The 11,232-nt window shown below is 42.5% G+C and overlaps 1 protein-coding gene across 4 annotated transcripts in view; it reads right to left on the bottom strand.

Annotated features, from left to right (window-relative positions):
- Positions 1-549: 549 nt before the first annotated feature.
- The window catches only part of STS (steroid sulfatase), a 178,872-nt gene continuing 168,189 nt past the window's right edge, over positions 550-11,232 (bottom strand). For all 4 annotated transcript variants that reach the window (XM_073354328.1, XM_073354307.1, XM_073354336.1 and 1 more), the window contains one exon: positions 550-3,518. In XM_073354328.1, the coding sequence (XP_073210429.1) occupies positions 3,139-3,518 (380 nt within the window). In that variant the 3' untranslated portion in view covers positions 550-3,138. The remainder of the gene's footprint in view (positions 3,519-11,232) is intronic.

The raw sequence follows: 11,232 nt of genomic DNA, 5'->3' as shown, positions 1-11,232 counted from the left end.
TTTAATTATGCAGAGGTCCAATGTATCTGTGCACTTTCAATCATAATTAAATATTATTAATTATATTATTAATTATCTGCATAATTTCATCAATGTGCATTTTACCTGTTAATTTCTCTTTCCCTGTGCTACTATGTTCAACTTTGGAACTATTATTCAAATCTCTCCACTGGCTCCCCCTTGCCCACAAAAAGAAGAAGAGAGTAAGACTAAATGTACTTTAAAAAATCTAAGTAATACCTTTCTCTGAGTCTCCCAGTGCCTTTCTTTTTTAGCCATCTGTTATCTCTCTTTTAGACCCTGATCTCACACATGCTAAACTTTAAGTAATGGTACTACTCATAAATTTGAGGTCCAGGGGAAGTTAGATAGTGCACTAACCAGTAGACCATCTTTCCTCTGAAGCCAAGCATACATTCAAATTGACCTAGGCTGCTACCCTGTACCATGTTAAAGCATTTGTACAGCTAGGACAATTAAACTAAAGGGGTGGAAGAGTCAATCTCAACGCAGTGCAGGAGCAAGCTTTTCTCACACATTTCTCATTAATAAATAATAGAATTTATGCATGAGCCACCATCAAACCATTGTGAAAAACAAACTTTGCCTTAGTGCAGATGATGCTACTATACAAGATGGTACATTGTGCTTCACTTTTTATTCTGCATACATACAAGACTGTTTTAATTATCAGGATCTGATATGCCACTGAAAGGTACAATACATTTGTAATGTGGGGGGATTATTTTATTAAGCACTAAACAAAATAGCATCCAGTATAACTGCTGAAAAATATAGTGTTATTCTTAATACAATTTTATTGAAGTAACAATTATAAAATTAGACTGCAGATTTTATTTTCAGTGTCAAAAAATTAAATCATATTTTTGTAAATATGAAATGTGGCACAAACAAGAAATAACTTCAACTGTCCATGTTTTTTAAACATCTTTGATGTTATAATATACAGTTAACTTAAGCATTCTTATTAGACCTTAACTAATATGTAGAGGATTAAAGTAGTAGAGGTCAGAAAATTGCATCTATTCAAAAAGATTTCTTTCTACTGTGGTGATTGGAATAGATATGGAGACAAATGGAAAGGGGCGAGGAAGAATTTGAGGTGTATAAAGCTCCTAGGCATGGAGATCGGAAAGACTTGGATGATTCCAAGAAAAAGGGGGTATTGGACAGTCCTAATTCAGTTGGGGAAAAGAGATCAAAGAGGTGGGTGGAGGAATTACTGCTCTTGGTCATTACCGCTCTTGGTAATTACCTCTCTTGAATTAGAGAACATATACTGCTATCTGCATCTAAAAAGGAACAGTTGCATCAGCATCATGCAGAAAAAAAGATACCAAGCTGGGAAACTGACAGAGGAAAGGAAGAAGATATGGACGTTTTTAAGAGTATCCATTGAGAGCCTTATTGAGGTCACAGCTAGGGAATTCTGAGGACAAAGATGGGTTCAACAATGTAAAATAACTCAGCTGAATACATCACTGCATAGTAAGCAAGAAATGTATGGGAACGTATAATGTTGCATACATTCATGCTTGAAAAGTTCCCATAGATGACAGTCGAAAAGTACTTGCAGTAAAACAAGCATAAACAGATTTCTTTGTTGCTAAATTTATCATGTATGTGCTGTGATTTAATAAAGCAGACAGGAAACCAAGCTGAATGGCCATCTCATGACTTTTCAGCTGTAATATAAATAGCCCACATTGGTTATCAGGGAGTTATTTGACCTGACTTGTCACAATACACAGGATCTTGCTATGTTATTGTCAACCTACAGATGGCATGCATGGCATAACATTTAGAAAAACTGCACAATGATAAATCTGCAATGAACCATCCAAAATAGGAAATATGGGAAATATGACACCATACTTACCAGGAAAAATGTATGGATGCCATGGATAAATCTGTGAAATCTTGAGCTTCAGTGCATGAGTTTCATTAAAAAGGCAAATAAAACACTAGGTTATAATAGGCAGAGGGCTAGACTCTAAATCAAAACATATATTACCATGACAGGCAGCTCGAAAAAACAGTGTCACAACTTTAATATTAGCTAAATGTAGTTTTTGAGTGTTAATATCAGCAAAGATCATATTGTGTTAGGGACTTGCTAATACCACCAGAAACCCCCTAATGCAGTGGCTCTCGCACTTTTTGTGCTGGTGACCCCTTTCACACAGCAAGTCTCTGAATGCGACCCCCCCTTATAAATTAAAAATACATTTTAAATGATAAATTTATAACCCTATTGTTTAAAATGAATTTGCCTTTTCTCACCTCTTTTACATTAAGACTAAAATACATTTTTATCTAATTATTGTTATAAGCAGAGAAGTTATTTTTTACATAGTTACTATTTAGTGCTGGGGGCGTGGGGTGAAGAAACTTTGTCAATATCACTTTTCACAGACGTCTTAGTGTCCCATTGCCACCCTTAATTCTGTGCTGCTGCTGATGGTAGTGCTGTCTGCAGAGCTGGGTGCACGCATGGGCTTCAGAGTCAGCCAGGTATGGGGCTGACAGCTGGAGCCCAACCGCCTGAGGGCTTACAGCTCACAACCCTATTTGAGAACCCTTAACTTAATGCAGGGGTTGGCAACCTTCGGCACGTGGCCCATCAGGGTAATCCACTGGCGGGCTGCCAGACATTTTGTTTATGTTGACTGCCGTTCCCAGTGGCTGCAGTTCACCATTCCCGGCCAAGGGGGGCTGCGGGAAGCAGCAGTCAGCACGTCCCTGCGGCTTCCTGCATCCCCCTTTGGCGGGAACAGCAAACTGCGGCCACTGGGAACTGTGTGGGGCCAACGGTCAACAAACAGAAGGTCAACATAAACAGTCATGTTTATGGAATGGAGGGTCCAGGATTGGTTTTCCCTCCCCCCAAAATATTTGGCAATGGTGTATTTAAAAGATGGTTTACCCTATATAGTAGGATTTGGGATTCCAGCAGATACTATAAACCTATGATAGAGTCCTAGGAGCCCCAGTGGGATTGTAAAGGTATTGTAGTGGTTCAAGCAAAACAATCTACCAATACTGCTTGTTCCAATGATTGTAGGTAAAATTGCAGATATGTTTATCCCAAAAGCAAGTGTGTGTGTTTCAGAGGTGTCATGCCTTAGGCAAGCTTGCTTTTTCTTCTGACTCATGGTCACAGTAACAAGACAGAAAGAAGGACGAGCAACATAACTGAAGCCAGGGCTTCCAAAGGATATTCCCCCATGATAACTGGTTGGAGACTATGTGCAATGATTTTGTATGGTTGTTTACAGCTTGTTGAATGACATCAAGGATTTCATAGAAACGATGTTCAGTCTCTGGTGTTAGTGGATTCTTCTCTCCGGGGTCTCTGGAGAGATCAAAGAGTAGCGGTGGGTTATGGTGTGTGACAAGCCTTCCATAGCAATAGCACACGTGGGAATTATAGCAACCGTTGGAGCCTTCTGGATCAAAGTTTGGAGTGAAGAAAAAAGCTTTCCAAATAGATTCACCTGCAATTTAAAGAAACAACAGCTCATGATTAGAGTACAAAAAATCCCTAGGGCTTGTGAAAATCAAAATCAAACCACTTACAATTAGTCATTAATCTCAACCTTTACGTGTACAGTATTAGTGTACAGAAAACCACAAAATACAGAAATAGCACAAAAAAGTTTCTTGCAATGTTCCAAACCTATTTGGAGCAATTGCAGTCACTTCATATTCTTTATTAAAATGAATCATAGACATCTTAAAACACCTTTTTGCATATACCCATGCCACCAGTCTGCACAGGAGTGCACCATAAATAGCCACAAGTCATTGCATTACCTTCAACTCTCTCATTACAATGCACGTCTGCCATGATGCCTACAGAACACTGACCATAGGCAGGCAGCTGATGTTCCATGACTACCATTTATTATGTGAATTATAATTATCTCACTCTTACTTTGAGCCTCTCCATCTGCTTGTTGTAGCTACCTGTTGTCTCTAGTCACATACATAGATTGCAAGCTGTTTGAAGCAGGGACTGTCTTTCCATTAGATTGATGTAGAGTGACCAGCACAATAAGCCCCCCATTTCCTGACTGAGGCCTTTAGGAGCTACTGTAATAGTACTACTAATAATTACACCAATGAAACTGAATTGCAATTGTTTAGGAAATGTGGCACTGTCATCTTTAGGTGACCCACTGCCTTGGCAAATGAGAATCAAATATGTCTTTAATTCTAAATAAGTTGCTAAATGTCTCATTTTGTTGTGCATAGTGAGGGAGTGATATGCACTGATGTAACACAGTTTAATTTTTCTTTTCTTAAAGTATTGACTGTTTTTTTTTTTTGTTTTTACAGAAAGCAAATGTGAACTAATGCAGATGTAATTTAAGCGCAGACGTATTGGGGAACCCCAGAATGTTCAACAGGAAAGAAGTCCACCAAGAAATGGCTAATACTTTGCTCAAATAGCACAGAACCAGATTTTTTGCAGTGTTGTTGTAGTCATGTTGGTCCCAGGGTATTTGAGAGACAAGCTTTCAAGAGCTCTTCTTCTGTCCTGAAGAAAACCTGAAGAGTCTGTGTAAGCCTGAAAGTTTCTCTCTCTCACCAACAGAAGTTGGTCCAGTAGATTACCTCACCCATCTTGCCTTTAGACAAGATTGTAACTTTTCATTCTGCCCAGAGTTAGCAACACATAGCTGACATGCCCCAGAGACAGGCCAGAGAACAAAACTCGTCTCCTGTTCTTGCCGGAAAAAACACACAAACTGCTAGCTTTTATTTCACAACATTGCATCACTGAAACAATTTTTTAAACAGCTCACTCTTTAAGTAGGAGGGATCGCTCAGTCGTTTAAGCATTAGCCTGCTAAACCCAGGGTTGGGAATTCAATCCTTAGGGGGGCTATTCAGGGATCTGAAGCAAAAACTGGGGATTGGTCCTGCTTTGAGCAGGGGGTTGGACTAGATGACCGCCTGAGGTCCCTTCCAACCCTGATATTCTATGATTCTAAGTGCCAGTCAAGGAGACTTTTTTTTTTTTGTGTATTTTCCACATTTGAAGGTAAAGTTAATCTCAGTAAAAAGAGCTTCATTGAGCTCAAAGCAAGCTTTGTTAATCCAGTAACTGGCTGTCATGATTTATATGCAGGGCTACATAATGTGGTGTTCATTAAGCCCCCCAACGGAAATCATTAGGAAATAGGATGAGGGGAGTGATAGCTGGTGTATCACTCTATATGTGCTAACTACATTACACTTGGCTTTTAAAGATAAGATTAGTCTTTCAGATAGACCTATGCCAGTGCAAAAAGAGACACAGAATGAAGTTATAATATGCAGCCTGGATTTAAAAGAAAGTCAGTAACCTTAAGATTCTTTCCAGCATCTCCTATCATACATCATTCTTCACAGTACAAGATACATTACCTTTAGGAACTTATTCAGTGACAATCTGACAGAGCCTGGAGGCTTCCAGTTCACTTAGACGGCACTAACACTCAATAATCAGGATGAGGTGGGTGAAGGATATTAGGAGGGGGGAACCTCTGAATGTTGCTTAGAACTCAGCAAAGGGAGAGGATGTTTCAAGCCTGAGACTGACTTGCTTGTGCAGACAATAAGTAGCACCACCTTCAAAATCTTCAGAGAACTCCCTGACTCTTACAGCAGATATCCACAGACTTACAGAGCTGTCAAGTTGTTGCAAAATGGATGCAACCACCTTTGTCTGTGTTTCCAACATTGTTCTGAAAGGCACACTGTTGGCTTTGCTCCATAAAATACTCTCAGATATAAATAAATCACAATTCTTCTATATTTGTCTTTGCACAGACCATTGCTCTGAGCAGGGATATGCCTCTATTTACTGTGGTACTTATTTAAGTATGCTGAGAAAGGTAGATGGTTCTGTGCTGAGTGTTGCTTCAGCGTTTAACTAGCAAAATGGATTGGGGGAGGCATAAGGAAGAGAAAAGGTAAGGATTCTATTAATCAGTGATATCATAGAATCATAGAATATCAGGGTTGGAAGGGACCTCAGGAGATCATCTAGTCCAACCCCCTGCTCAAAGCAGGACCAATCCCCGACTAAATCATCCCAGCCAGGGCTTTGTCAAGCCTGACCTTGAAAACCTCTAAGGAAGGAGATTCCACCACCTCCCTAGGTAACGCATTCCAGTGTTTCACCACCCTCTTAGTGAAAAAGTTTTTCCTAATATCCAACCTAAATCTCCCCCACTGCAACTTGAGATCATTACTCCTTGTTCTGTCATCTGCTACCACTGAGAACAGTCTAGAGCCATCCTCTTTGGAACCCCCTTTCAGGTAGTTGAAAGCAGCTATCAAATCCCCCCTCATTCTTCTCTTCTGAAGACTAAACATCCCCAGTTCCCTCAGCCTCTCCTCATAAGTCATGTGTTCCAGTCCCCTAATCATTTTTGTTGCCCTCCGCTGGACTCTTTCCAATTTTTCCACATCCTTCCTGTAGTGTGGGGCCCAAAACTGGACACGGTACTCCAGATGAGGCCTCACCAATGTGGAATAGAGGGGAACGATCACATCCCTCGATCTGCTGGCAATGCCCCTACTTATACATCCCAAAATGCCATTGACCTTCTTGGCAACAAGGGCATACTGTTGACTCATATCCAACTTCTCGTCCACTGTAACCTCTAGGTCCTTTTCTGCAGAACTGCTGCCGAGCCATTTGGTCCCTAGTCTGTAGCGGTGCATTGGATTCTTCCATCCTAAGTGCAGGACTCTGCACTTGTCCTTGTTGAACCTCATCAGATTTCTTTTGGCCCAATCCTCCAATTTGTCTAGGGCCCTCTGTATCCTATCCCCACCTTCCAATGTATCTACCACTCCTCCCAGTTTAGTGTCATCTGCAAACTAGCTGAGGGTGCAATCCACACCATCCTCCAGATCATTTATGAAGATATTGAGCAAAACTGACCCCAGGACCGACCCCTGGGGCACTCCACTTGATACTGGCTGTCAACTAGACATGGAGCCATTGATCACTACCCGTTGAGCCCGACAATCTAGCCAGCTTTCTATCCACCTTATAGTCCATTGATCCAGCCCATACTTCTTTAACTTGCTGGCAAGAATACTGTGGGAGACCATGTCAAAAGCTTTGCTAAAATCAAGGAACAACACGTCCACTGCTTTCCCTTCATCCACAGAGCCAGTTATCTCGTCATAGAAGGCAATTAGATTAGTCAGGCATGACTTGCCCTTGGTGAATCCATGCTGACTGTTCCTGATCACTTTCCTCTCCTCTAAGTGCTTCAGAATTGATTCCTTGAGGACCTGCTCCATGATTTTTCCAGGGACTGAGGTGAGGCTGACTGGCCTGTAGTTCCCAGGATCCTCCTTCTTCCCTTTTTTAAATATGGGCACTACATTAACCTTTTTCTAGTCATCTGGGACCTCCCCCGATCGCCATGAGTTTTCAAAGATAATGGCCAATGGCTCTGCAATCACATCCGCCAACTCCTTTAGCACTCTCGGATGCAGCGCGTCCAGCCCCATGGACTTGTGCTCGTCCAGCTTTTCTAAATAGTCCTGAACCACTTCTTTCTCCACAGAGGGCTGATCACCTCCTCCCCATGCTGTGCTGCCCAGTGCAGTAGTCTGGGAGCTGACCTTGTTTGTGAAGACAGAGGCAAAAAAAGCATTGAGTACATTAGCTTTTTCCACATCCTCTGTCACTAGGTTGCCTCCCTCATTCAGTAAGGGGCCCACACTTTCCTTGACTTTCTTCTTGTTGTTAACATACCTGAAGAAACCCTTCTTGTTACTCTTAACATCTCTTGCTAGCTGCAGCTCCAGGTGTGATTTGGCCTTCCTGATTTCACTCCTGCAAGCCCGAGCAATATTTTTATACTCATCCCTGGTCATTTGTCCAATCTTCCACTTCTTGTAAGCTTCTTTTTTGTATTTAAGAGCAGCAAAGATTTCAATGTTTTGCCAAGCTGCTTGCCTGCCATATTTACTATTCTTTCTACACATCGGGTTGGTTTGTCCCTGTAACCTCAATAAGGATTCTTTAAAATACAGCCAGCTCTCCTGGACTCCTTTCCCCCTCATGTTATTCTCCCAGGGGATCTTGCCCATCAGTTCCCTGAGGGAGTCAAAGTCTGCTTTTCTGAAGTCCAGGGTCTATATTCTGCTGCTCTCCGTTCTTCCTTGTGTTAGGATCCTGAACTCGACCATTTCATGGTCACTGCCTCCCAGGTTCCCATCCACTTTCGCTTCCCCTACTAATTCTTCCCGGTTTGTGAGCAGCAGGTCAAGAAGAGCTCTGCCCCTAGTTGGTTCCTCCAGCACTTGCACCAGGAAATTGTCCCCTACATTTTCCAAAAACTTCCTGGATTGCCTGTGCACCGCTGTATTGCTCTCCCAGCAGATATCAGGGTGATTGAAGTCTCCCATGAGAACCAGGGCCTGCGATCTAGTAACTTCTGCAAGCTGCTGGAAGAAAGCCTCGTCCACCTCATCCCCCTGGTCCAGTGGTCTATAGCAGACTCCCACCATGACATCACTCTTGTTGCTCACACTTCTAAACTTAATCCAGAAACTCTCAGGTTTTTCTGCAGTTTCATACTTGAGCTCTGAGCAGTCACACTGCTCCCTTACATACAGTGAAACTCCCCCACCTTTTCTGCCCTTCCTGTTCTTTCTGAACAGCTTGTATCCATCCATGACAGTACTCCAGTCATGTTAGTTATCCCACCAAGTCTCTGTTATTCCAATCACATCATAATTCCTTGACTGTGCCAGGACTTCCAGTCTCCCTGCTTGTTTCCCAGGCTTCATGCATTTGTATATAGGCACTTGAGGTAACCTGCTGATCGCCCCTCTTTCTCAGTATGAGGCAGGAGCCCTCCCCTCTCACACGCTCCTGCTCGTGCCTCCTGCCGGTATCCCACTTCACCACTTACCTCAGGGCTTTGGTTTCCTTCCCCCGGTGCACCTAGTTTAAAGCCCTCCTCACTAGGTTAGCCAGCCTGCTTGCAAAGATGCTCTTCCCTTTCTTCGTTAGGTGGAGCCTGTCTCTGCCCAGCACTCCTCCTTCTTGGAACACCATCCCATGGTCAAAGAATCCAAAGCCTTCTCTCCGACACCACCTGCATAGCCATTCGTTGACTTCCACGATTCAACGGTCTCTACCCAGGCCTTTTCCTTCCACGGGGAGGATGGATAAGAACACCACTTGCACCTCAAACCCCTTTATCCTTCTTCCCAGAGCCACGCAGTCTGCAGTGATCCGCTCAAGGTCATTCTTGGCAGTATCATTGGTGCCCACGTGAAGAAGCAGGAAGGGGTAGCGATCTGAGGGCTTGATGAGTCTCGGCAGTCTCTCCGTCACATTGTGAATCTTAGCTCCTGGCAAGCAGCAGACTTCTCGGTTTTCCCGGTCGGGGCGGCAGATAGATGACTCAGTCCCCCTGAGGAGAGAGTCCCCGACCACCACCACCCGCCTCCTTCTCTTGGGAGTGGTGGTTGTGGAACCCCCAACCCTAGGACAGTGCATCTCATGCCTTCCAATCGGCGGAGTCTCTTTCTGCTCCCTTCCCTCAGACGTATCATCTGGTCCACTCTCCGCATTAGTACCTGTGGAGAGAACATGAAAACGGTTACTTACCTGTATCTGCCCTGCTGGTACATGGATGTTCCCCTTTTTTCTTCTGGAGGTCACATGATGCCAAATTTCTTCACCATCCTTCTGTCCCCGATGTGCAGCCTGCTCCGAATCTTCAGAACTGTGAGAACTGTAGGTTGTTCAGGATCACACAATGGAGTTATGCTGATTTACCCTAGTTGAGGCTCTGGCCCATAGTAATACAAATCATTTGATGTAAAGATACTGGATAACAGAGGTCAAGAAAAATGAAAATGTACATAGCTATCAAATAGCAATGAGAAAGAATTCCAATAAAAATATGCATGTGAGGAATCTGAGGAGGCCATGCTGTCTGATCACACATATGTCTTTGATGGAGCATTTGTGCAGAATGACATTGAAAAGAAATCTGCAGCCAATTCCATCATTGTTGGGCACCATAGCCCAATACCAGTTCAAGGATTTAGCCATACAAATATTAAGTAGAGTGTCCTGAATGATAAAAGCATTTATTTAGGGTAGCTCAAGTAAATACATATGTTTGCAAAAAAAGAAAAGACATGGAAACTAAGTAAACAGTATCCTGTTTGTAACACAAACAAGCAAAATTAAGGACATTCAATGTTAAAACTGAAACCCCAGCCACAGCTTACAACCATTGTCTTGCAATTGCATAAGTAAGGATGGAATGGGAGACACTATATTACATTTGAATGTTATGGCTTTGGTTAGTCTTACTTTTCTAAACACTTCATAATAATTTTAATTTAACAACTTCACTGTTTCTTATTGTAGCGAGTGTGTTGGGCAAAACACTGAGCTGAGCAATGTTTCATTTCATTGTAGTGGCATTCCGGTGTGATTCTGGAACATCACTGTATTGCTGGAAGGACAGCAGTGCAGTCTAACTACTGATTTCCAGATCGTTATAAAAAAGTAAAACATATCAGATTCCGTGCCTGTGGAACAGCCGATATAATACGCTGGTAGACATAAAGAGCTGTCACATTTGTAATCTGTAAAGTTGATACATTGTATAAGGCTGGATATTAAAAGGAAGAGTACTCTTTCTGCCTCTCTCTCAGCTGGTATAAAATCTCATTTTGTCAGAGGGCTAGCCACAAGGATCAAATTAATCTCCCAGTAATTAACAATCTCTTTGTTCTACAAACCATCTGGCTAGTAAAGTCTCATTTGATGTAGGGATTACTACATACTCTTTCCTCTATGGAATCAGCAACTAGAATAAAGAATAAGGCTATGGCTGCAGCACCAGGATTCCCCCACAGCTAAGCATACTAGATCCACCCTGGCATGGATTTACAGGGCTTGTACTATTATTAGTTAATGCTAATTATTTTGTATTGCAGAAGCAACTAGGACCCCTAGTCATACAGCAGGATTGCATTGTGCTAAACATAGAACAAAAAGATGGTCCCTACCCCAAGATGCTTACAATCCAGTCCCCTGGGAGTAACTCCTTTAGTGTGCCAGACCCTTTGGGTGCCAGCAAAAAATGGTTACTTACTTGTAACTGTGGTTCCTCAAAATGTGATACAGACACGTATTCCATGTGGGGGTGTGCTCGCACC

The sequence above is a fragment of the Lepidochelys kempii genome, chromosome 1, assembly GCF_965140265.1.
Source record: "Lepidochelys kempii isolate rLepKem1 chromosome 1, rLepKem1.hap2, whole genome shotgun sequence".
Lineage (NCBI taxonomy): Eukaryota > Metazoa > Chordata > Testudines > Cheloniidae > Lepidochelys > Lepidochelys kempii.
The sequence above is the reverse complement of the archived record's forward strand: the minus strand, read 5'-3'. Positions and strand labels throughout refer to the sequence as shown.